A 22,109-nucleotide genomic window follows, 5' to 3' on the forward strand; every position below is an offset into this window, starting at 1 on the left:
TAGCGCTGTACACTTACCTTTCAAGCAAGGCACCCATAATTGAGCGAGTATCTCTGGCCCGAGAGGTACTGTACTATCAGTAAAGCTATCAGACCCCTTCAGAACTGCATGGTCGATCCAGCCACCCGCAGTACAGCGTAGATCTTGGTCGTCCACCTTTTAACCACGCACCCTCGAGTATATATGATATGACAGGTAAGAGTGGCACGACTACAGAGTGTCTTGGACTTGGTGGATATAGAGCATGAAGAGAAGAGCCCACGTGGTGTGAAAAGTATGTGTGTAATCCGGACATTCTTGGGTTTTGCTGTGAGCGTGTCCAGACTGTTTTTCAAACTGCATGACACCCTCCTACTCCCTGAGAGACGACGTCTGTCGATGGAGATTTTGGCACATTGTGAAATGAGTATTTGATTCTTCTGTCCACTTAAACGGTGGCACGTTTCCGCACTAATCCGGAATTCCGTTCAGATGGAGCACTTCGGGGACCGACCTCCCCTTGCCAGCGAGGATAGGCCCTGTCATGTTGACAGCCACATCCCCACAGCTCGTAGCTTCGGTCTAGTGTTATCGCGAGCACGTTACCGTTTAGAGAGCTTCAAGCTTAACCCCCCACTCGTTCTTGGCCGTTGCTGTTCCATTGCCAGCGTCCCATCGAAATCTCTTTGGCCGATCAAATTATGATTCGTTATGGCGTCGAGAGGGGTCAACCCAATTGTGAGGTTGTAGCAGCAACAATTCCTTCATCAGTTACCTTGGTCTACCTGAAAGTTGCAGCGATAAGACCCCGTAAGGCGTACCGACTTTGTCGCTGCCTTTTTCATGCTGTGGGGAGGCCCCAAAATGGACAATTTCATGGGCCAAAAGATCGACGAAAGGCCCCACCCAAAACTACTAGTCATCATCAACTTCATCCTTTCGTCCTAACGGTCCTCCGGTCTTTCGTTGTGTCAATAGTGTGCCCGTAGAGATAAGGGGGGGGGCTTTCCGACCCATCCATCCCCCACTCTTCGCCGCCACTACGGGTACAACCGTTGAATCCGCCGTTGTCCCTCCGTCTATCCGTCTCACCTCTTCCCGGTCCAACCCTGCTTCCTTGTCCACGCTGTTGTTGGTGTTGTTCTTAACCAGCCCAACTCGTCTTCTTCTCACCCCAAGCATCATCGGCTCACCACACACAACACCACAGTCAAGATGGCCGCATCCAAAGTAGAAATCGCCCCCTTCGAGGTCACTCCCCTCGACGCCATTCCCGCCGTCTGCAGCACCGCCCGTGCCACCTTCGCCTCCCACAAGACCAAGAACCTGCAATGGCGTCTCGTCCAGCTGCGCAAGCTCTACTGGGCTCTCGACGACTTCAAGGCCTCCCTCATGGCCGCGCTGCAGCAGGACCTGCGCAAGGGCGGATATGAGTCGGACTTCACCGAGGTCGACTGGGTCAAGAACGACTGCCTGCACATGATCAACAACCTCGAGACCTTTGCCAAGACGGAGAAGCTCAAGGATCTGCCCGTCACCTACTCGATGATGAACTTCCGCGTCAAAAAGGAGCCTTTGGGAACCGTCCTCATCATCGGCCCTTACAACTTCCCCATCCAGCTGGTGCTGGCCCCGCTCGTGGGCGCCATTGGCGCCGGCTGCACGGCCGTCATCAAGCCCTCCGAGCTGACCCCCGCGTGCGCCATGGCCATGAAGGAAATGATCGAGAGCCGGCTGGACCGCGACGCCTTCGCCGTCGTCAACGGCGGTGTCCCCGAGACCAACGCGCTCATGGAGGAGAAGTGGGACAAGATCATGTTCACCGGCAGTGCCCAGGTCGGCTCCATCATTGCCCGCAAGGCCGCCGAGACGCTGACGCCCGTGTGCCTCGAGCTGGGCGGCAGGAACCCGGCCTTTGTGACCAAGAAGGCCAACCTGGCGCTCGCGGCCCGCCGCCTGATGTGGGGCAAGGTCCTGAACGCCGGACAGGTGTGCATGAGCCATAACTACGTGCTCGTTGACAAGGATGTGGCCGACACTTTCATCGAGTTCCTCAAGATTGCGTACAAGGACATGTTCCCCAACGGAGCAAAGGCCAGCCCGGATCTGTCGCGCATTGTCAACGCGAGGCACTTCAACAGAATCAAGAAGATGTTGGACGAGACCAAGGGCAAGATTGTCATGGGCGGCGAGATGGACGAGAGCGAGCTGTACATCGAGCCGACGGCGGTGTTGGTGGATAGTCTCGATGATCCGATGATGCAGGAAGAGAGCTTCGGTCCCATCTTTAGCATTTACCCTGTGGACACCCTCGACCAAGCGCTCAGCATTGCCAATAACGTGCACCGGACGCCGTTGGCGCTGATGGCGTTTGGTGACAAGTCGGAGACTAACAGGAGTATGTTTTTTCCCCTCCCCCTTTCATGTCAATAAAGTCGGTTATACTAACAAGCTACCTCAACCGCTCACAGTCCTCGACGAAATGACCTCTGGCGGCGCCTGCATCAACGACTCCTACTTCCACGGCGCTGTGCACACGGTTCCCTTCGGTGGCGTCGGCGACTCCGGCTGGGGCGCTTATCGCGGCAAAGCCAGCTTCGACAACTTTACGCACTTCCGCACCGTGTCCGAAACCCCAACCTGGATGGACCGGTTCCTGCGCGTGCGCTACATGCCGTACGACTGGAGCGAGCTCAGGCTCCTGCAGCGCTGGACCAACAAGAAGCCCAACTTTGACCGCCAGGGGACCGTCGCTAAGGGGCCCGAATACTGGACGTGGTACTTCTTGGGCTTGGGTACCAAGGGCGGTGTTAAAGGTGCGTTGATGAGATGGCTGGTCGTGGTCGCTGGCTATTATCTATCTGCTTATATGAAGGCGAGGAGGGCTTGAGTTGTTTGTGTGTTTGTCACTTGCACATTACCGCGGCAACTCACTCCATCTGTTTTCAAGCGTTATGATGATGATCTCTTATGGTTTATGTATCTAATTTGCTTTATGGTTAGTTAACGAGGCGACGACTTCTTAATTTCCTGTTCCGGTCGGGAGTTCAACAACAACAGTGACATTGTCGATTTAAGTACGAAAATTACCATATAATCAGGAGGCGTTGATAATGGGTGGAAGAAGGTAATGTCGAAGAAGTAATGGCACGATTTGGATACATTCAGAGAGTTGATACATACGGTGTATCACTCCTTGGGCTCGCACATTTAGGAAGAGCGGCTTATATACCCAGTTTTTCTTACGCGACCAGTTTATGTCTTGACGATCTACGTCATGAACCCATAATTATCATTTTTCCAAATTAGAGCAGCTTTCAACTTGCTATTTCTGGCTAAACCCAATCACTTTAAGCTATTCTTCCTAGTCCCAAGACACGCCGTGAAACAATTATGCTCCCGTTCGCACCGCTGCGACGTGACCGTAACCGAGCCTCGCTCCTAAATGCGTACAGCAGTGGGATGCCGCATGAACATTGTCGAATTAACAGAGTAGCAAAGCTAGATAGAGCTGGTGTTAGAATTATACATAACAACTCCGACAACTGTGAGCTACGTGAGCACGCTTCAACTTTGTTTACACCTCAGCTTCAAGATCGTTTTTCGATAGATCAACTCATGGTTTATGTTTAACCGGGAGGAAAGTGGTCAGTTGTTCATCAAGATTATCGGCATACATATACAACCGCGGAACATTCCCCGAAGAGTAAGCCGGACATTCATTCTCCGGGCTTTCACCCGTCAACAGCATGGGACCCCTCCATGCATTACCGAAAGCGGAAGACCACATGTACTTAATTGTCAAAAACAACATCATCATCAGATGCTTCATATATACTCTCGAAGAAGAACAGAAAAAACAATCCTCGACCAACCCTCCGTCAAACCTTTTTACTCTAGCTTCATCTTACCTCCTCGTTCCACATCTCTCCATAACAAAACTCTCTGGTACCTCACCATTAAATCGTGAGCTCAAGAAACCTCAATGTCCACCTCACGCCGTGCTGCTCCTCCTTCTATACCAAGGCCCAGAAGCAACGCCACCAGCCGAATGGCCAGCCAATATACTCCTCCCTCTCACTCCTCCTCCCAAGCTTACAAACACAGCCCTCTAAGCCAAAGCCACAGCCCAAATAATGAAGACCAACAAAGTCCTATATCAAGCCCTAACGAAAGCCATGCCTACAGCCACCACCCACACCATTCTCGCTTCTCCATACCCATCATACCCTCTTCCCTCCTCTCAACCAAATCCCTAAACCTTCGAGAAAACCTTCGAGATATGCGAAACATAAACATCACCAATCTTAAATACCGCCAACGTCGACGTCTTTTCAAACTCGCCTCTGTCGTCTTCTTTTCCTGCTTGACGCTCTGGTCACTGGGTCACTACTTCTTCCGTCATGGCTCCTCCTCTGTCGTCGTTTCTTTTCCATCATTATTCTCGTCACTACTTTTTTCTTCTTCCGTCTCGAGTAGCAGCACAGAAGGCGGCAACTTTGATGCTTTGAATGGAGAAGAAGGAGAAGTAGACTACGAAGTCATTGCATTATCTCGCGCCAGGTCCCCCTCGCCTCGGGAAGGAAGCATGCGAACGCTGACTGATGAGATATCGAACAACTTGTCTCTGGATGCTGAGACTTGTCGGACTACGTTTCCGGGACTGATGAAGGAGATTGATGATACGGTAGCGAAAGGGCCGTTCAAGGTCAAGAGGAGCAGTGATTTGGGGCCGATGCAGGTGCGGATAAGGGATGGGAAGATGTATGTGTTGCATGCGCAACGGAAGAGGGATTTGAGTAGGGAGATGGTAAATGTATGTTTTTCTACTTTTCTCGTTTTGTTTGGTGTTAAATGACTGGCTGACTGGCTGGCTGACACGAACATAAAAAACAAAAGTCAAGAACAGCAGCCCTCCATCAAGTTCACCGCGCCCTGCTCACCTTGCCCCCTTCCGATCGGTCCCTTATCTCGGACCTCGACACAATCCTGACCATCAACATCCTCGACACCCCCTTCGGCACCGCCCTCCAATACACCCGCAACGCTGACCCCGCCCACGCCCCTTCGGATCCCGATGCTCGCACTTTTCTCATTCCTCACTTCTCCTTCTGGGCATGGGACCTCCCCTTCATCGGGTCCATCTCTCGCGCAGCATCAGCCATCACCAACCTCGAAATCACCCAATTCCAAGGAAACCGCTGGCACTCACACAAAGACCCCCGCGCGGTCTGGCGGGGGACTACTTGGTTCAACTCGATCCACAACCCGCAGCTGCGATACAAGCTTGTTTCCACCACCAAGGGCAAGCCGTGGGCGGACGTGCAATCACTCGAGTGGGCGACGGCGACGACGACGACGATGGGCAATGGCGAGAGCAAAAATGCCACCAACTCGCTAGCCATCGAGGACTTTTGCAAGTACAAATACGTGATCCACACCGAAGGCATTTCCTACTCGGGAAGGTTCCAGTTCCTCCAGATGTGTACCTCGGTAACGCTCACGCCGCCGATCCAGTGGATGCAGCATACCACGCACCTTGTCAAACCCTTGTTCTCAAGCGATCTGGACTTGGACAAGGCTCGGTCGTTGCGGATGAGAAAGAATGGCAAGACAAAAGACACCAGGGCCAAGCCGGGAAAGACTGCAAAAGATGGGATCTGGACGCCGCATGTGAGACATGAGAGGGCGTGGCCAAAGAGATACGATCCTAATGAGGCGAATATCGTGTTCGTGAGCCCCGATTGGTCGGATTTGGAGGATACGATACATTGGTTGGAGGAGCACCCCAAGGTTGCTGAGGGTATCGCGAGGAGGCAGAGGGAGTTGTTTGTGGGTGGCGGGTACTTTAGTCCGGCGGCGGAGGCGTGTTATTGGAGAGAGCTGGTGAGAGGGTGGGCGAAGATGGCGAGGCCGGAGCAGGGTGAGTTTGAGGAGTTGGGGGTACCGTATGAGGAGTTCGTACTGAATAATGGGTGGGATTGAGCCCGGTTGCGTTGGTGGACGTTATGTCTGATTTGTTTGATATGGGTATGGGCATCGGTTTGGAGAGCTTCCTTTCTAACGATCTTCTTGTTGATATAGCTGTATTAAGTATGCTGTTTCGATATCGTTCGTAAAGCTTGCCTGATTAGCTGTTCAGCCGTAGTTGCATGCTCACAGCTCGAGCACCACTACACCCATGGGTTCCCTCACTGTTCTATGCCACCGAGGCGAGAAAACAACCCGCTTTCCTGTAAACACGATCCCTTCAAACTCCCAAAACGCCAACTTACCGCTCTCGCCCATGGACCCGAATGCTTAACCAAAGGGGTACCGTTTCAGAACTCCCCGGTCATAGTACCTCAATTACAGAGCCGTCACGCCCGGTCTCCAGTTCTCCCCTATCCTCCTCATATCCTCGGCGAACTTTTTGCTTGTGATTTTCTTTCCGCCTGTCCCCGAAAGCGGCGAATGCTCGTCTGGATCAAAAAAGGGGTTCTGCAACAACTTGATGTATGCCGTCTGCATCGCCTTGAAGACCTGTTCCCTGTGTTAGCATATGTGTCCGTCCTGCTTTCTCCATTTCTTGCTCCTTATCCCACACCATCAGGATCTCCGCCTCTTTCACCATATCTTCTTGCTCCCACCCCCCATCCGGGAACAGCCGATGGAAGGACTCACAACTTTCATCTCCCCCTCCCTCAACCCAACACTACTAGCCGCAGCCGCCGCCCCTCCCTGCGTCAACCCTCCCTGTGGTCCGCCTCCTCCATGCCCACCAGCGCCTCCTCCCCCACCTCTACCATCAACCCTCCGGCCCCTCATGTCCACGACCGCAACAAATTTGGTACCCGTATTCGTCTCGAACCCGTACGCGGCCAAGCGGTCGTCCACCGCATGCAACAGACCAAAGTCACCAGACAAGCCCACTCCTGCGGCGGCGTTGCGACGGGCGCGCAGGTCAAAGACGTCCAGGGTCGAGGAGAGCAGGAGGTGGAATTGGAGGGAGGTGCGGGCGGCAACGTAGGTGTTGGTGGAGGGGTCGTAGGATGGGAAGATTTGGATGTGGAGGGGGTTGTTCTGTTTCAGTGGGACAAGAGGGGGAGGTTAGTAAGGCGATGATGGACATAGCTGGAGGAAATCCCGTACAAGAAGAGGAGAGAAGAGAAGAGGAGAGGAGAGGAGGGTTTGGAAGGGAGGGGAGCTTATACGTTACGGCCTATTACGCCTAAACAGGCTATTGAGGGGATCAGGGTCGCCATTCTTTGAGGAGGTGGGTGGTCTTGGTCGAGGTTGTTTGATTCTAATTATCGCAGTACATCAAGGCCGTAGTGTGGTGCTTCCGAGTTTCGATGTGTGGGTGTGTAGATCAGGAAGTGATGTCGTGACTGTTTAGAAGTTGTTCAGTTGAACCTGGATGCCGACATAACGCGGGCCGCCGTGGTGACGCGGGATGGAAGCCGATCCATGGAGGTGCAGCAAGTTGAAGTGGGTCTGGGGTAGGTAGCTTGGTGAGCTTGGGTACTACATTGTTTAGTGGCCTGTGGGACCCCTATTTCCAGCGGCTAGTGTGTTCTACAGTGGGTGTGAATGATCATTGTTGACGCCCCTTTCGACCACACATGATGATTTAGGACGTAACTCACGTAAAGTGCCGGTAGATGCGATAACCTTTTATTTTCCCTGAGTGATTCGTTGGCTATGACGACAGATACCATACAGGAATATACAGCTTCCAGTGTCTGCCCGAAGAAACGGTAAACATATCCACAACGCCGGGCGCAGTGCCCCTCTCCCGCTGGCCAAACACTCCCGCTCCTTTTTAACTTCCCCTGTATCCAATCCAATCCAATCCAATCCAACGCTACGCCGATGCTTGTTGATAAAGGGTGACGATGAATTTCCCAGATTCTTTCCAAAATAACAGCCCTTTTTCCATAGATGCCCAATACTGATTACCTTCTCAGTCCCACCTATCCCATGCATCCTGCCACTCGTCGTCCTCATAGAAGTCTGTCTCTTCCAACCCTCTGAGCACCTCCTCAATCTCCTTCGGATCGGTGATTGCCCAGACTCCAGCGCCCTTGATGACATCCTTCCCGCGCATGCCCACCTCCTTACCCACCAGGTTCCGGCCCACGTATCCCGGTCCGATACCGACCCATCTCCTGACCTTCATGGACTGATCCAGATACTTGATGCTGTCCCACCACTGTACCGTCTCGACCGCCTGCCGAGCCAAAAGGTCCTTGAGCTGCTCCCTACTTTCAAACGGCCTGGCCGTCACGTTGCTAATGCACGTAACCTTGCCGGGAAACGTGATAATGTCCTCATTTTCCCTCCCCTTGACCATGCTGTTTCCCGCCATCATCTGCTGCAGCACTCCGACGGCCGGCTTCATGATGAGACTGTGAAACGGACTGTCGCTCTTAAGCCTGACCGCGCGTGGGTCGTGTCCCAGGAACTGCCGCACGTGTTCCACCAGTGTCTTGATGCGCTCAATGCTTCCGCTGAGCACGATTTGCGTCTTGCTGTTGACGTTCGCAATGAGCACTTGGTCGATTGGGCACCATTCGTCGGCGCTCTCCACTTTCGAGCCGGCGCTGTCGTAGCCGACGAACTCGTGGATTGCGGCAATCAAGGGTGGCAGGTGCTCGGCCTTGCTACTGACGAGTGCCACCATGCCGTACTCTCCGCCATACATCTCCTCGGCCTGTCGCGTGGCATTGGACATGGCTTCCGCTCGCTTTTGCACCATACGCAAACTATCTTCGAAATGGATATAGCCGCCTGCGACAAGCGCAGCGAATTCACCAAGAGAGTGACCGAGAGTAAAGTGGGCGTTGTCTTCCACTTTAAAGTTGAAATGCTTTTCGAGAATGCGGATGATCATTATCGAGGTAGCCATGATGGCTGGTTGTGCGTTGGGCGACAGGTTGAGGTCCTTGCCGGGCCCATTTTGTATCACGTCCGAGAGCTTATGGCCCACTATCGAGTCGATTTCGTCGATGATTTCCGAAGTTGTCGAGGGAAAGGCTTCTAGCCAGGGGGTGAGCATGCCGACTCTTTGGACGCCTTGGCCTGTATATCTCATGGCTGTCAGCATCGTTCTCCGTTCAAAGCAGGATAGCCCACTACTACTACTACGAACCTGGAAAGAAGATGGCCGTCTTTGGCCGCGTGTCTGGTACCGGAAGATGTGTCGCATGTCCTCTACGCTGCCGTACCGCTACCGAGCGCGGTAATGGTGATATCCTGAGGGGTATTTTTGTGGTGACATTGTTGCATGTGAAAGGAGGAAGCGCAAGCGCAGGCCGACGAAGGGGCCCTCGCAAAGGCATATCGGTGTATATGGACCTGGAAACCTCGATTGGTGCCCGTCCCAGGCCGTCCGTCCGTTCGGTCCGTCCGATCTACCGCGTAGTGTAGTGAATCGGTTTCGGAATCTTGGTCTGGTTTCACTGATACCTAGTCTTGGGTTGATCCACCGCTATGGTTCCCGATATGTAGTCGATGTCCGATCGGCGCCAATTCGAGTAGCACACGGCTATGTCGTAGTCTGGTGGAATCCGACGTCGTGGTAGATAACGTGAATCTCGAATTCAAACAACCGAGTCAGGTATGTTTGACGGCGTAAACCCGCAACAAGTAAACAATGGGACTCGAGCAAATCAAAGAGCAGGACGGGACTACTAATGGCCGTTTAACAACTGGTGGAAGAACACGGGATGATCGGCTTTCAACGGTAGCAACAGTAAGGGACTCCCGGGCAAGTAAGTAAGGACGGCTGTATCCTGCAAGTGGAAGCTCGAGAGTGCTGTGTAAGCAGGTACGGACACTGAATCGCGGTAGGGGCTCACGAGGGCGGTCGGGTCGGTCATCAGTGGAAATCTCGCTCTCAACAAACCGCCCTGGAAATCGACAACCGCGGCCGGGAGTGGATCACGCCAGCCAGCGCCCGGGTGGCCCGTTGTCCCGGGGTCTCGGCTTTGTGGAGAAGATGGGTGGGGTAGTTCCGTCGCATCCAATCTGGATGGCACCCGACCTTATTGTCACTGGGGCAGGCATTTCACATTCAACGATGGAACCCGTCATTGCTGCTGCAGTAATGTAGTGTACCTACCGAAGGACCTGACGTGTGACATCGCCGGGGCTGCCACTGGTACGGCTACACTACTTTTGGCTTTTGCAGTAGAGGTAAGTAGGTTTAAGGAGGAAAAGGTCCCAGATCCCGTCCACTTAGTGTAGTTAAGGTAGTGTAGTTGCTGGATGAAACTAAAGGACGCGGAAAAGGTAGAGGTACCTGCTCCAGTACCTACGTCTTGTGTGGTACCTGCACTGCATATGCCTCTACCATTGGGTGCCCGTGCACGACGACAGGCACAAGGCCCCACCAACTGTGTAAAGTTCAATCGTCAATACCGTATCGATTTCGATATCAGAATTTCAATACGCAAACATTTGAACGTCAACTCATCAACTCCAAACTGAAGCAACTGAAAGGCCCATACAACATACTTTGAGGCCACAAGGCGAATCGACACAAACAACCAACTTCTGCAGGCCAGGGTAGTTAGATAGAACTTGAGATTCGAAAAAGGTCGACAACGGAACCAGGAAGGAAGGATTTGGACCTTCATCACACCAACAAACACTCAACGTTGATATCGCGATTTCACACCAACCACAACCACACAACATGCCCATCACAATCCTCCCACCTAAAGCCTTCCGGGACCAACCACCCCGCCACAGCCTTAACCATGACTCCGACGACGTAATGTCCGACGCCACCTCCGACTCTGAAGACTCCGACTCCCAACCGGGCGGCGTCTCTCTCGACGGCGGCGCGACCATCCACCCTCGTAAGCGTCATCACTCCGGCGCCGGCGCAGCCGCCTCCTCCACCTTCACCAAGCGTCCCAAGACCAACGCTGCCATCAACTCCATCCCGCGCTCCGCCATCGTCACTCCCGGCGAGCGCATCACCACGGACCCCCAATGGATGCGCGGCCACGGCACCTACCTCTCCTCGGCCTCTTTGGGCGAACAAGCCATCACCTCCTCGCTGGCCGGAATCGTGACGCGCACCAACAAGCTTCTTTCCGTCCGCCCTCTGCGCGCCCGCTACACGCCCGAGGTCGGCGACCTGGTAGTCGGCCGCATCGTCGAAGTTCAGGCAAAACGGTGGCGGGTCGACGTCGGGTCCACGCAGCTCGCTGCTTTGCCTCTTTCCGCCATCAACCTTCCCGGCGGTATTCTCCGCAAAAGAACGGAGACGGACGAGTTGCAGATCCGCACTTTCTTTGCCGAGGGGGACCTGGTGGTGGCCGAGGTGCAGCAGCTCTTCCAAGACGGTGGTGCGGTGTTGCACACGCGCTCGCTCAAGTACGGCAAGCTGAGGAACGGGGTGTTCATGGCTGTTTCTGGCACGGGCGGTGGTGGAGGCGTGGTCAGGTCGCGCAGACAGGTGTGGACGCTGGAGAGTGCGAATAATGGCGGTCCGATTGATGTGATTTTGGGCGTCAATGGCTATGTCTGGATCTCAAAGCATGTGGAGCCTGTGGTTCCCGAGGAGGCGAAGGGTCAGACGGGCATTACGAACCTCGAAGAGGTGGTTAGTGCTACCATGTACTCGAGCCAGAATGACAGAATCGAGCCCGAGACAATGAGGGAAATTGCGAGGATCAGGGGCGTGGTGACGGCGCTGGTGGAGAATGGCTTGAGGGTGGATGAGGATATGGTTACAAAGGGGTATAATGAGGCCGTGGAGCTGGCGTTGGTGAGCGCGGATGGGCCCGATGATGTGTATCTGGGTGGTGAGAGGGGAGAGCAGCTCGCTGCTGCTTTGACGGCTGTCTAGGTCTAGTTCTAGCTGGGTCTAGGGGTTTATGTAGTAATGTGTTCGGGAAACCAAGAAGAAACAAATTGCTTCCCCATTCGATGTGGTCGCCAATTAGCTTCGAGCCGTTGAAGAGCTTCCATTTATGCATAACACGACGCTGGTGATGGCTTGTGAACCCTTAAATCAATCTTGATCCTGAAGTATCGTGGTATCCGTGAAAGTATATCATATAATAGCTTAAAAGGTCTGCATGGACCACTCGTAAGAGTACATGTATTCATCTTCAGAATATCTACATGAAACCCAACATCCAACCGTCACCCCCATCACCTCTTTCCCTCCTTCATCTCCCTAACCCTAAACCTCTCCAACCCCACCGGTTCCTCCAGTACCGTCGACTCCCCCATCACAATCTCCGTTTTCTCCTTCGGCCCCGCATTCAACCTCACCAACGGTGATTCCAACGGCTTGCTAACCTCCTTCCCCTCCCAATGCCTCGCCTCCTTGGGCAGCGGCTGCCACCAACCCTCATCGGTCCTAGCATGCCACTGCCTGCTGCACAGCTCCCACAACCGGCTCGTCGCTCTTTTGTACGCAAACCGCTCGTCCTGGCCCGTGAACGCCGAAACGGTCTGGTTGAAGTCCACCTCGCGCGTCAGTGACACTTGCTGCTCCTTGCCGAAATCCGAATCCTGGTCCGGGTCATACTCGGAAATGTTTGGACGAAAAGGTGCGATCGAGTCTTGGAAGACTTCAGCAATGGTTTCGGAGTAGGTTGCGTCGCCTTCTACTACTGCTGCTACCTGCTCGTTACCATTGCCCGTGCTTGTTGTTGTTGATGTGGTGACTAGTTTGGTTGGACGCATCTCGGGAAAGAAGAGATCATCAGGCCCGACCTCGGCGCGGATGAGGAGCTTGCACTTGGATTCGTACAAGGCGTCGAGGAGGGTGATGAAGCGGCGGGCTTCGTTCTTCATGGCCAGAGAGAGCACGGGGATCTTGTCGATGATGAAGGTGTGGAAAGTCGAGGCCATGGTGAGGTAGTCGGCTGGGCCGTGAGAGGAGACCAGCTCGGAAAAGTCCCAGTAGGTAACATCGTTGTGGTAGCGCGGGACGTGCACCTTACGGCCGTAGACAATGAGGTTGGTTGGGGACCACTGTTGGCCGGTGGCATTTGAGCCGATGACTTGGTTGATGGCGGCTGTCCAGCTTTCTTCGGAGTCAGAGGGGAGGAAGTACATGGATGGTTTTTGAAGACCCTGCTCGATCATGGTCGCCTCTGAAGTAGTTGTTGTTGATGGCTCTGTGGATGATGATGATGGCCCAAAGGCGGGTTGAAAGGAGGCTGTCGCCCCTGAATCCGTCACCTTGTTCACCGCGCCTGTACCTGTTTCGCCAGTCTGGCTCTCCCGTCTCCTCCAGTCTCGGGTACCTTCCATGTGCCAAAAGTCGCATCGTGCTTTGAGAACCTCCAAGAACGCAGCAAAGTCACTGGTCTGGCCAAACATTTCCCCCTGGCGCTTTCCAAAGCCAAAGACCTGCTTGATTAAACCACCGGTTGTGGGCGGGTGGTAATACCCGCCTGTAGCCCTTTCCAACTCCTCGGGCATCCGGTTGGAAGACGCAATGAGGACACCTCCCAGCTGGAAGAAGGCGATAAACAAGTTGTTCATGATTTTGCTCGCTGCCCTGTCGGGAAGCTGGAACTCGTCGAGGAAAAGAATGGGAGACTTCTCCACCATCTCTTTTGCCAACCACAGGAGAGAATACTCCTGGTCACCCATAGCCAACTGCGAATGCGACTTGCGGAACTGCTCCAGTCTGGAGAGGGCGTACAGCATAAAGGTGTTGAAGTGCCATCTTTTCTTTCGGTGAGTGGGTAAGCCCTCAGCTAGGAGATCCAGCAGCATGGACTTGCCGGTGCCGACTTCGCCGGACAGGAAAAGGCCCTTGGGAGAGTCAATGTGCAGAGCAGCCTCATGGCTTGTAAGAACTCTTGTCAATGCCAAAGTGTCTCTGTCGTCTGATTTGCGAAAGAACTTGGCAAAGAGAGGGTTCCCCCTAATGGGATGGCCGCGGACGGCCAGCTGGGCCTCTTCGGCCTCAACATTCTCCTTGCTTGCCGCGTCCAAGGCCTTTGTGATCTGCTGGAGTCTTGACTGGTACTCTTGAGAAGGAGTGTAGTCCTTCAATCGCAGATAGAGCTTTTGCAGGTGATGGGCCAGACGGTGTTGGGCGATGTCGGGACTACAGACATTGCTGGCGATGAGGGCATTGTACTTGACCAGTGGGTCAGTGATGGTGACCGAGGTCGCTATGCGGCGACTCATGGTGGTCAGGTTGGTAGACAGAGTCAGGACTATGAGGAAGGCATCAATGCTTTGAGATGCTCCCTACTCCCGAGTGCTGGTAGTGAGTGTATGTACACTAGTAGATGATCTGTATGAAGTCGAGATCCGATGCAGAGAAGCCGAAGATCCAGATGTCCGAGTGCCTGTTAAGGTTAACAGTGGATATAGGGGACACAGCTTAACAGCCCCAATGATGTCACTCAAACAGTGCCAATGTCATTAACAGATATCAACTCTGTCCAGCTTCTCGAGAGCTCTCTATGGGTGTTCACTTATACCTAGAGCTACCACTCAATTGTCTGATGACTCGAAGATGGAGAGTTCACGGTGAAGCGACAAGTAAATGTTAAGGAAACCGACCTCACAAAAGGCTAAAATACGAGAGACATGTCCACGAACCTGGTCGAACCAGGTCACCAAACGCATGTTAGTGTTAGGGTTTGTTAAAGGCACTGCAGTTTTGACAGGAGCTGGTCTGACCAGGAAGGACAAAGGGAAGGAAAGTAAAAGGTAGAGGTATGGTCGTGTGTGGAGATCTCCACGGCTGCCGTGTGAAGCACTGACCAACAAAGCAAAGCAACACGCCAAGACTGACCACTCAGTGACCACGATGGGCCAGCACAAGCACCTGTGATTTTTTGTTGCCCCAAAAAAGTCAACAAGGATCCAATGATTGAAGACTTGTGAAGAAGGGAACGAATGCATAGCTTTCTCTCTCTAGTCTTGTCTTGTCTTGTCTTCCATGTTGCCCGCCTTTCCTCATTCACTTGACATCTACGTCTAGACAGTAGCGACATACTCACAGCCTCTGCCCAATTGCGACCTTTTCTATTCCAACGACTTGGGTATTCCTAATCGATAACGGCGCATCCATCATCTTCATCATCATACCTTCTCGTCGCCGCCGTGATTCCGTCACAAATCCGACATTCCAAATATTCGTCACCTCCCTTTGTGGTATCTAGGTGCACCGCGCCTTGCCATGGTCGTTATCGTTTAACCGAGATTCGAATCGAAGGGAGCGCGCGCGCGGCGCGTTATTGTTCACGTCACCCGTCCACGGTCACCGATCGAACCCATCGACTCTTCCAGCATCTCTCCATTGCTACTATTCTTCGCTTTGGCGATTTCTAGCTAGCCGTCCCCATTCTTCTACCACTACCACCACCAACACCACAACATTAGCAACAACAACAACAACCACCACCATCACCACTGCCACTCACGGCCACGTACCAGCACCGACGTCAACATGTTTGAGCCAACCCAACAAGACCAAGGCGGCCCCGCAAAGGGGACACGAAGCAGCCGCCGCAGAGCGCGTCCGTCAAACACAGATGCCACAGTCCAGGCCCCCAAGGCAAAGCGACAAAGGGTGCCGCTACACGAAACCACGGTTGCGAATACCGAAGCCCACCCAGAGACGGATACGGACATGTACGAAGCCAAGTCCGACAAGCTTGCCTTGCTCGACATCAAGCGCGACGGCATTGAAAACCTCGGTGGCCCTCGCAAAGAGCTCAGCGTGCGATCAAAGAAGCAAAAGGCCGGCGAACGGACTGCAAGGGGTGATGGAAGCATAGTGTTGGTATGTGGATGCTTCCTTTACCGTCTTTGTCTCGCCGTTACTTGCGCATTGGGGAGCTCATCCAGAGTCACAACCAGCTCCTGGAAGCTTAGCTACTGACCACAATCCCAGACCACAAACAATGCCTATACCGTGAGCAAGCTCCCAGCTTTACCCGACCGACTCCGAGCGGATGCGCAAAGTAAGCTCGACCAGCACAGCTACCTCCCAAACGCCCTTCCACCTTTGGAGCAACTTTCAATAGAATCTGGAGTGCCTAACAAGTTAGAAGATCGTCAGCACGGTGCCGTCTACTCGACCAGCGGATACGCCTTGAGCCTTACCCATACCCATGCCTTCGTCTGGCCCTATGCTTCTACCGCCGCCTCGCCTGAGACCTTCACATTCGGCCTTCCTTATCCCTCCAAGAATCCGACCGACCCGCTACCACTCGGCTCGTTGGTCTCGCCCTCGGCTGCCTCCGACGAACCTGGCCTTGTCGTAGTCATGCCCATGAGCGGCAAGATCGCATACTGGGAATCCATCTCGAGCGCCGCCACCCTTGACTTTATTCGCCAACAACGACATGGAGTGGAGGACACAATACCCGGCATGTTTTCTGGAGAGCATGTCGTTCAGATCGTCAACGCCGAATCCGCCGGTTTCGTCCTCGTTTTCAGCTCTGGCCGTCTCGCTTACTTGAGCGTCCGCGACATGCATGGCCGGCCCGCCATTTCTGTACAATTCCTCCGGAGCAGCCTCACCAATGCCGTAGGTGGATTGCTGGGAAGCATCCGCCAGGTCCTTGGCTCCACTTCTGCGCATGGGGATGTCGTTGCCGTCCGCGCCAGCCATGCCACAAGAGTCGGAGAGCGCGTCATTGTTGGAGCTACGACTAAGGGCAAGCTTAATGTTTGGCGCGTTCACAGGGGCGGCCACCACGATATCTTGTCCGATATCGACTTGAGGAGCGAGCTTATTCACCAAATACAGGAGGCCGACCCAGCATCCGCCGGTTTACCCGAAGAGTCATTCGAAATTGTCGATTTCACCTGCGTTCCTCGAGGACTTGACAACAAGTATGTGGAGGCTAGCCGGCTTAGCGAGGCTCTGGTTCATGACGAAGATTCTGTCCAGCATCTGCTACTACTCACTTCCTTCTCTTCCAGCAAAAGCCAGTCTCACTATGCCTTGGTCGAGGTTGTCATTTCTGGCCAGAACAAGAAGGTTGGTGCAGTCCGACCCTTGACTTCTTACACCAGTCCTGTGAGACCCAATGCGCCCGAGAGACCCAAGCTCTACCTACCACGCCCTGCAATGGTAGCTTTTGTTGTCTTCGACCGCGCCGTTGTGATTGCATCCATGGTCGCCCCACCGGATTCCCCCGAGTCACAGCTTCAAGAAGACAGCCACATCATACCCGCCACATTCGAAGACGTGGTAGACCTACGAGATGAAGGCAATGTGCAAATAGTAGGCTCAGGCACGGAGGAGCCTACTACTAATGGCCATTTCCCAGATGAGCTTCGATCGCGACACAGGACAAAAAACCCTGCTGCTGTGTTGTTGGTGCAGGGTGTTGGCACGGTTAGAGTGGCCGTTAGCGAGGTTGATCGGTTCGCGACTGAAAAGCCACCAACCATAAGCGCGAAGAGCAAGCTCGAACAGGCCGTCTTCTTTGGTATCAAGAACGACAACCCGTTGGTGTTCCAAGGAAGGAGCCTGCCTTTCACCGCTCAGGAAATCGGAAATGCCGCCATTGAGCTCAGTCACGAAATTGTAGCCTCCAAGACTCCGTTCATCCCCAACGTGCCCGCCTCGCTCGAAAATAACATGAGGACCAGGGTGGAATATCTTGAAAGGTTGATATTCTACCTCAACACCTTGAGGGTGGATCTGGACGCTCGTACACGGTGGGTGCTGCTCTACGACTCTGAAAAGATGGCCGTAGCAACGTGGCTTTGGCGGAAGAATGAGCAGTTTATCGCCGAAAGGCCAAAGGGGGATAAACAAAACGTCATTTCCGAGACGGTGGTCTACATCAACGAGAACCAAAAGACGGAGCCCAATCCGGCTGTCGGCGAGGTAGACCCCGTTCGCCACTGGTTCATTAACGATGTGTGGAGACTAGAGATTTTTATCGCTTGGGCATACCAGATTATCAAGTACGCCTATACTGAACGCCTCACCGACGAAAACGGCATCAACCGTCTGATCTTGGAAGCCGCCATCGTCAACAAGGGCGCCCTTCAGGAGGCGGAGCAGCACCGCTTGAAAAATGCACGCCTGTACGGTGTCAATCCTAGGAAAGGCGCCGAAGGCAACGCGATCCCCGAGCCCTGGACTGCCACTAGTTTCATCGCTAGCAATCTCAAGCGCCTGATTGAGTTTTGCTACGAATGGCTGGATAACTTCTACTTCCCTTCTCCGGAAAAGGCTTCTGTGGATGTGAAAATTCTCAAAAGCATTCGGGACATGCTTCCTGCTCTCACCAGCCGATACTTCACCGCTCTTGACGAGTATATTTCGTGGGCTGAGAAGTCTAGCGATTCAGACACGCGAGAATCCGGCAAGAGGTGTCTTCAGGAATACGTCGAAAATGTTTATGAGAAGATCTTACGACTTAAGGACTACGATCTTTGGGATGAAGCGATTGCTTTGGCGCAGGAGCATGAGGCATATGCCGCCCTGGCAGATGTCATGGTGCAGCACATTCTCACTCTAGAGGAGAGTGCTCTGTCCCCCGGCACTTCTGCGACCAAAGCCGAGGAGTGTCGTGCCAAGGCTGAAGACCGGAAGAGGCAGATGGGCGGTTTTTTCAACCAGTATCAGGAGAGGTTCGCCTTCCCGGCGTACGAGGCTCTCCTTGACGCTAGTGGCGTGCAAGCAGTCCTCGAGTTCCCCTACGACAATGAGGGCTACGCCACTAAATTCCTCCGGTCCAGGCCCGGATTAGCCAAGATCTCTTGGATCAATGATGTTGAAAGGGAGAAGGACATTGATCGTGCTGCCGAGACACTGCTTACTCTCGGTCTAGAAGAGCAGCATGTGTGGAGCAAGAAGATTGAGCTCAGTCTTGGAAAGCTTGCTTTGCTAGCTGACGAGGCTGATCAACGTAACGGAGACAGTGAAATGAGCAACGGCTTTTCTGATAGCAAGGAGGCCAAGCTTGAGAAGGTTGACCAGGCTTTGGAGATTATCACGATCCAGAATGGCCTGTACAGCCAGATACGGCCCACCATTGAAGAAGCCGTCGACGAAAGAGCCGAGTTTGAGCTGGCAATGCAATTTCACGGCGCCTGGATCAATGGCCAGAAGAAGCAAAAGGCACTTCAAAGTGTCTTTGAGGACGGCATGCAGTGCCTGCTCAAGCACAAGGCCCTTCAGCCACTTGACCTCATCGACTTGCTTACCCTCGTATACCTTGACCCAAAGCACTTCAAAGCCATTGGCGACCAATTTTACCTAGCCCTGAAGGTCGCTAGGCATGGTTTAAAGGGTGAGGAGCGGAGCAATGCTGAGCGCCTCATTTGGCGTCGCTGCCTCATCCGTGATGACTGGAAGCAAGTCAACGTTACCAACCTGAAGGATGACCAACATCAGCTGGAGGTCCTCGGCGAGACAGCACTCTACAGGACCTTGTTTGCTGTTGTAGACGAGCGTAAGTTTAATATTCCCATTCCCAAGACATATCTCCCATATGGTGCTAACCCACTCTTCCCGTCACAGAACATGCAAACGATGCCTTCCGCCCTTGCATCAAGCCCTCGGATGCCCTCGGTGTCTACACCGACAGTCTAGACCGCCGCTTCGACGGCATGGACGCCTCGTACCGGAACAAGCTCATGGACGCCATGAAGGCCGAAGACGCCAAGCTCAAGACCTACATCGACAAGGCCCGGTTGGACGAGTGGTACAAGACCACGCTGGAGGCGGCCGAAAACACCGTGGCGATCGTGTATGGCCGTATGACAGCCAAGAAGGCGGCCGCTGTGGCTGTTAATGGAAGCACGAGGGCACCGCTTGAGGCCGCGGGCGCGGTGAGTGAAGGATCGTTCTGGTAGGGTTGGAAGCGTGAAATGCTTTTTGGCGTTGCTGTCTGGGCATGGCTTTGGATGTAGGACTCTGGTCGACTTGATGGTATGAGAGAGGGAGAGGGAGATGGGAATGAATGTAAGACAACCTGAGATGCAAGCATTGCGGAAGAGCCGTAGGTTGAACAAAAAGAGGATGGCTAAACTTGAACGTGTTTATTGTATTGGTTAGAAGCGGCGATTGTCTTTCAAACAATTTTCTTGCCTTGCCTATCTGGATCTTATGGTTTGGGTCAATGGGTCTATGCGGCGTTGGGGTCAGAGTAAAACTATGTTCGAGAACAGCATGAGAGCAACACGGAGAGAGAGAAAAAGAATATTAACAAAGTCAACAAAGCAAAAAAAAAAGCACCAAAAAAGAAAGGGGAAATCCTTGTATAAGTACTTGTGCGCATAGCTACTCCTTCACTTCCATTCCTGGACGCTATTCGTTTTTGTGCGATTGTATAGGTTCTTTTACGACACGGAACAATGAAAAATATTTATCATACCTTCCCCTCGTTGTGATACTGCGCATACACAATGTATTAGAAGCTGGGGCATCGAATAGACTGCCAATTACATGGGTACTTGACTTTCTAACTCTGAGGACTAGATCCGACATCCATGACCCAAAAAAATGATGAAACCGTCGCGGGCTGGAAAGAAGGAGGGAGGTGTCCTGGTAAAACGTGGCGTATTGAAACAACCCCGATATTTTGGTTCCTACGTCCGTACAGAGTTGCGGAAATATATATATATTACAACAAACATGTGGCTTGAAATAATGGATCATAGTGTCTATCTCGCGTCTTTCTGGATCTGGAGGTCTCATTGTCTTCTTTCCTTGGCGGCTTGATTCTTTGGAGGAATTAGACAGTGAAGAGCATCCGAGACAGAAAGATGACGATATTCTCGAATACGTGGTCTAAATCACTCGTCGAACCTCTTCCAAAGCGTTCTTCTGTTACCTAGACATATCGGACAGAACATGCCGTGATTCGGTCCCAAGATACACAAAAAAGTGAAAGATGATTCTTGTGTGTATGTCATTTATAATCCAGTAATGATCGAGATCATGAAAGGGGGTTCTGTGTGATCGTTTTATATACACGCATATATACGCCTACATAGAGGACCTTAGTCCGAAGCTGAAGGTGAAGTCGATCTGAAGTCGGGATGGAAGCCGAGACGGGACGGGAAGGGCTTATGCTTCTGCTCACTGCATCTGCTGTGGTGCCATCTTTTTCCTTATTGTTTTGTGCTTTCTGCTTTAAAACATCACGTCTCTTTCGTTCGCTCGGCTACCTATATATAGTTCCCCAGTTCGCGTCATGTTGATCTGCTGCCTTGGATCCAACCAAGGAATGTGCGTACCAAAACGTCTAATTCTAACCGTTTGAAGTCTGTGTACTATGTATACAGCCTATGAAAGGCCAAGGCCAGTCAAACACACGTGGGGACATCCATCTTTCAATGTTTCAAACATTTGGTATAGCCTCGGTGCTCGTCCGAGCATGTGGAGTGAAGAAATTGTTTTTGCGGACGAAATTAGTCCAGCTGCCCAGGCCGGAGTTTTGTTTCCAGAAGCTGTAGTGTAGTGTATAGCTGAGGCTCATATACACGTACTAGGTCTGACAAGCCAAGCGCATGTTGTCAATCAATGACCAAGGAGCAACCCAGGTCTGGCCAGGGCCGGTTTGAATGGTCAGGTACCAAATCGGTCCCATCCCGTCCACATGATCCATGATTAGACCACCGATTTACACTACACTAGACGGGTACCCCCCCGGGGGAAATAGCGTTTATAATTGAACGTCAAGAAGACACTTCTCATATGGAAAAGAAGAAAAACCAACAAAAACAAGTAACGGATTTAAATGAAGTGAAATCAAGATTGTGGGAAATGCCGGATTTGCGAGCGAGCACTTGTCCTTGACATGTTGTCGTGATCGTGGTTAGATGATCTCCCAGCAGCAAGTATCAGCCCTTGTCCCCCAATCAAAGTCCAAGAATTAATTTGTTGGGCAGGGAAGCGACTCATGCAAGGTCAGAAACCCTCTCGTCATTCATTTTTTCTTTTTCCCATGAGTGTCTAAAAACCCCATGGGTAATGTCAATTGGAATGGCAAGATTGAATGACTGAAAGTGGCCCAAACTCGATTACCGGAATGGAGTCGTGCACGTCGTGCTAAGATTTTCGCCATTTCGCTACTATTGGGATGTGACTTGTGTAGTTGTGGGAGAGTTTGTGTGTGTGAAATCGGCGAAGATCGACTTGGCCCCCGGGGAGTTGGGTTTTGGAGGGAAAA

General features: G+C 52.8%; 6 protein-coding genes across 6 annotated transcripts; 4 read left to right on the top strand and 2 right to left on the bottom strand.

Moving 5' to 3' along the window:
• Window positions 1-1,194: 1,194 nt before the first annotated feature.
• NEUTE1DRAFT_140784 (uncharacterized protein) lies at window positions 1,195-2,869 on the top strand (the record flags this gene model as incomplete). Its single annotated transcript, XM_009856132.1, has 2 exons — window positions 1,195-2,377; window positions 2,451-2,869. 2 exons carry the CDS (start codon window positions 1,195-1,197, stop codon window positions 2,867-2,869), a joined length of 1,602 nt encoding a protein of 533 aa, XP_009854434.1.
• Window positions 2,870-4,126: 1,257 nt separating this feature from the next.
• On the top strand, window positions 4,127-7,357 carry NEUTE1DRAFT_124720 (uncharacterized protein; the record flags this gene model as incomplete). The annotated part of the gene is made up of 4 exons (XM_009856133.1): window positions 4,127-4,795; window positions 4,879-5,936; window positions 6,114-6,970; window positions 7,278-7,357. 4 exons carry the CDS (start codon window positions 4,262-4,264, stop codon window positions 7,355-7,357), a joined length of 2,529 nt encoding a protein of 842 aa, XP_009854435.1.
• Window positions 7,358-7,625: 268 nt separating this feature from the next.
• Window positions 7,626-9,302, bottom strand: NEUTE1DRAFT_87851 (uncharacterized protein; the record flags this gene model as incomplete). Its single annotated transcript, XM_009856134.1, has 2 exons — window positions 7,626-9,042; window positions 9,113-9,302. 2 exons carry the CDS (start codon window positions 9,300-9,302, stop codon window positions 7,925-7,927), a joined length of 1,308 nt encoding a protein of 435 aa, XP_009854436.1.
• Window positions 9,303-10,660: 1,358 nt separating this feature from the next.
• Window positions 10,661-11,917, top strand: NEUTE1DRAFT_124724 (uncharacterized protein; the record flags this gene model as incomplete). The annotated part of the gene is made up of 1 exon (XM_009856135.1): window positions 10,661-11,917. The coding sequence occupies one exon, from the start codon at window positions 10,661-10,663 to the stop codon at window positions 11,822-11,824; it is 1,164 nt and encodes a 387-aa protein (XP_009854437.1).
• A 91-nt stretch (window positions 11,918-12,008) lies between these two features.
• On the bottom strand, window positions 12,009-14,136 carry NEUTE1DRAFT_132000 (uncharacterized protein; the record flags this gene model as incomplete). Its single annotated transcript, XM_009856136.1, has 1 exon — window positions 12,009-14,136. The coding sequence occupies one exon, from the start codon at window positions 14,134-14,136 to the stop codon at window positions 12,133-12,135; it is 2,004 nt and encodes a 667-aa protein (XP_009854438.1).
• A 1,273-nt stretch (window positions 14,137-15,409) lies between these two features.
• Window positions 15,410-20,127, top strand: NEUTE1DRAFT_87860 (uncharacterized protein; the record flags this gene model as incomplete). Its single annotated transcript, XM_009856137.1, has 4 exons — window positions 15,410-15,745; window positions 15,857-16,803; window positions 16,894-19,385; window positions 19,454-20,127. The coding sequence occupies 4 exons, from the start codon at window positions 15,410-15,412 to the stop codon at window positions 19,786-19,788; spliced, it is 4,110 nt and encodes a 1,369-aa protein (XP_009854439.1).
• Window positions 20,128-22,109: the final 1,982 nt, after the last annotated feature.

The sequence above is a fragment of the Neurospora tetrasperma genome (assembly GCF_000213175.1).
Source record: "Neurospora tetrasperma FGSC 2508 unplaced genomic scaffold NEUTE1scaffold_6, whole genome shotgun sequence".
Lineage (NCBI taxonomy): Eukaryota > Fungi > Ascomycota > Sordariomycetes > Sordariales > Sordariaceae > Neurospora > Neurospora tetrasperma.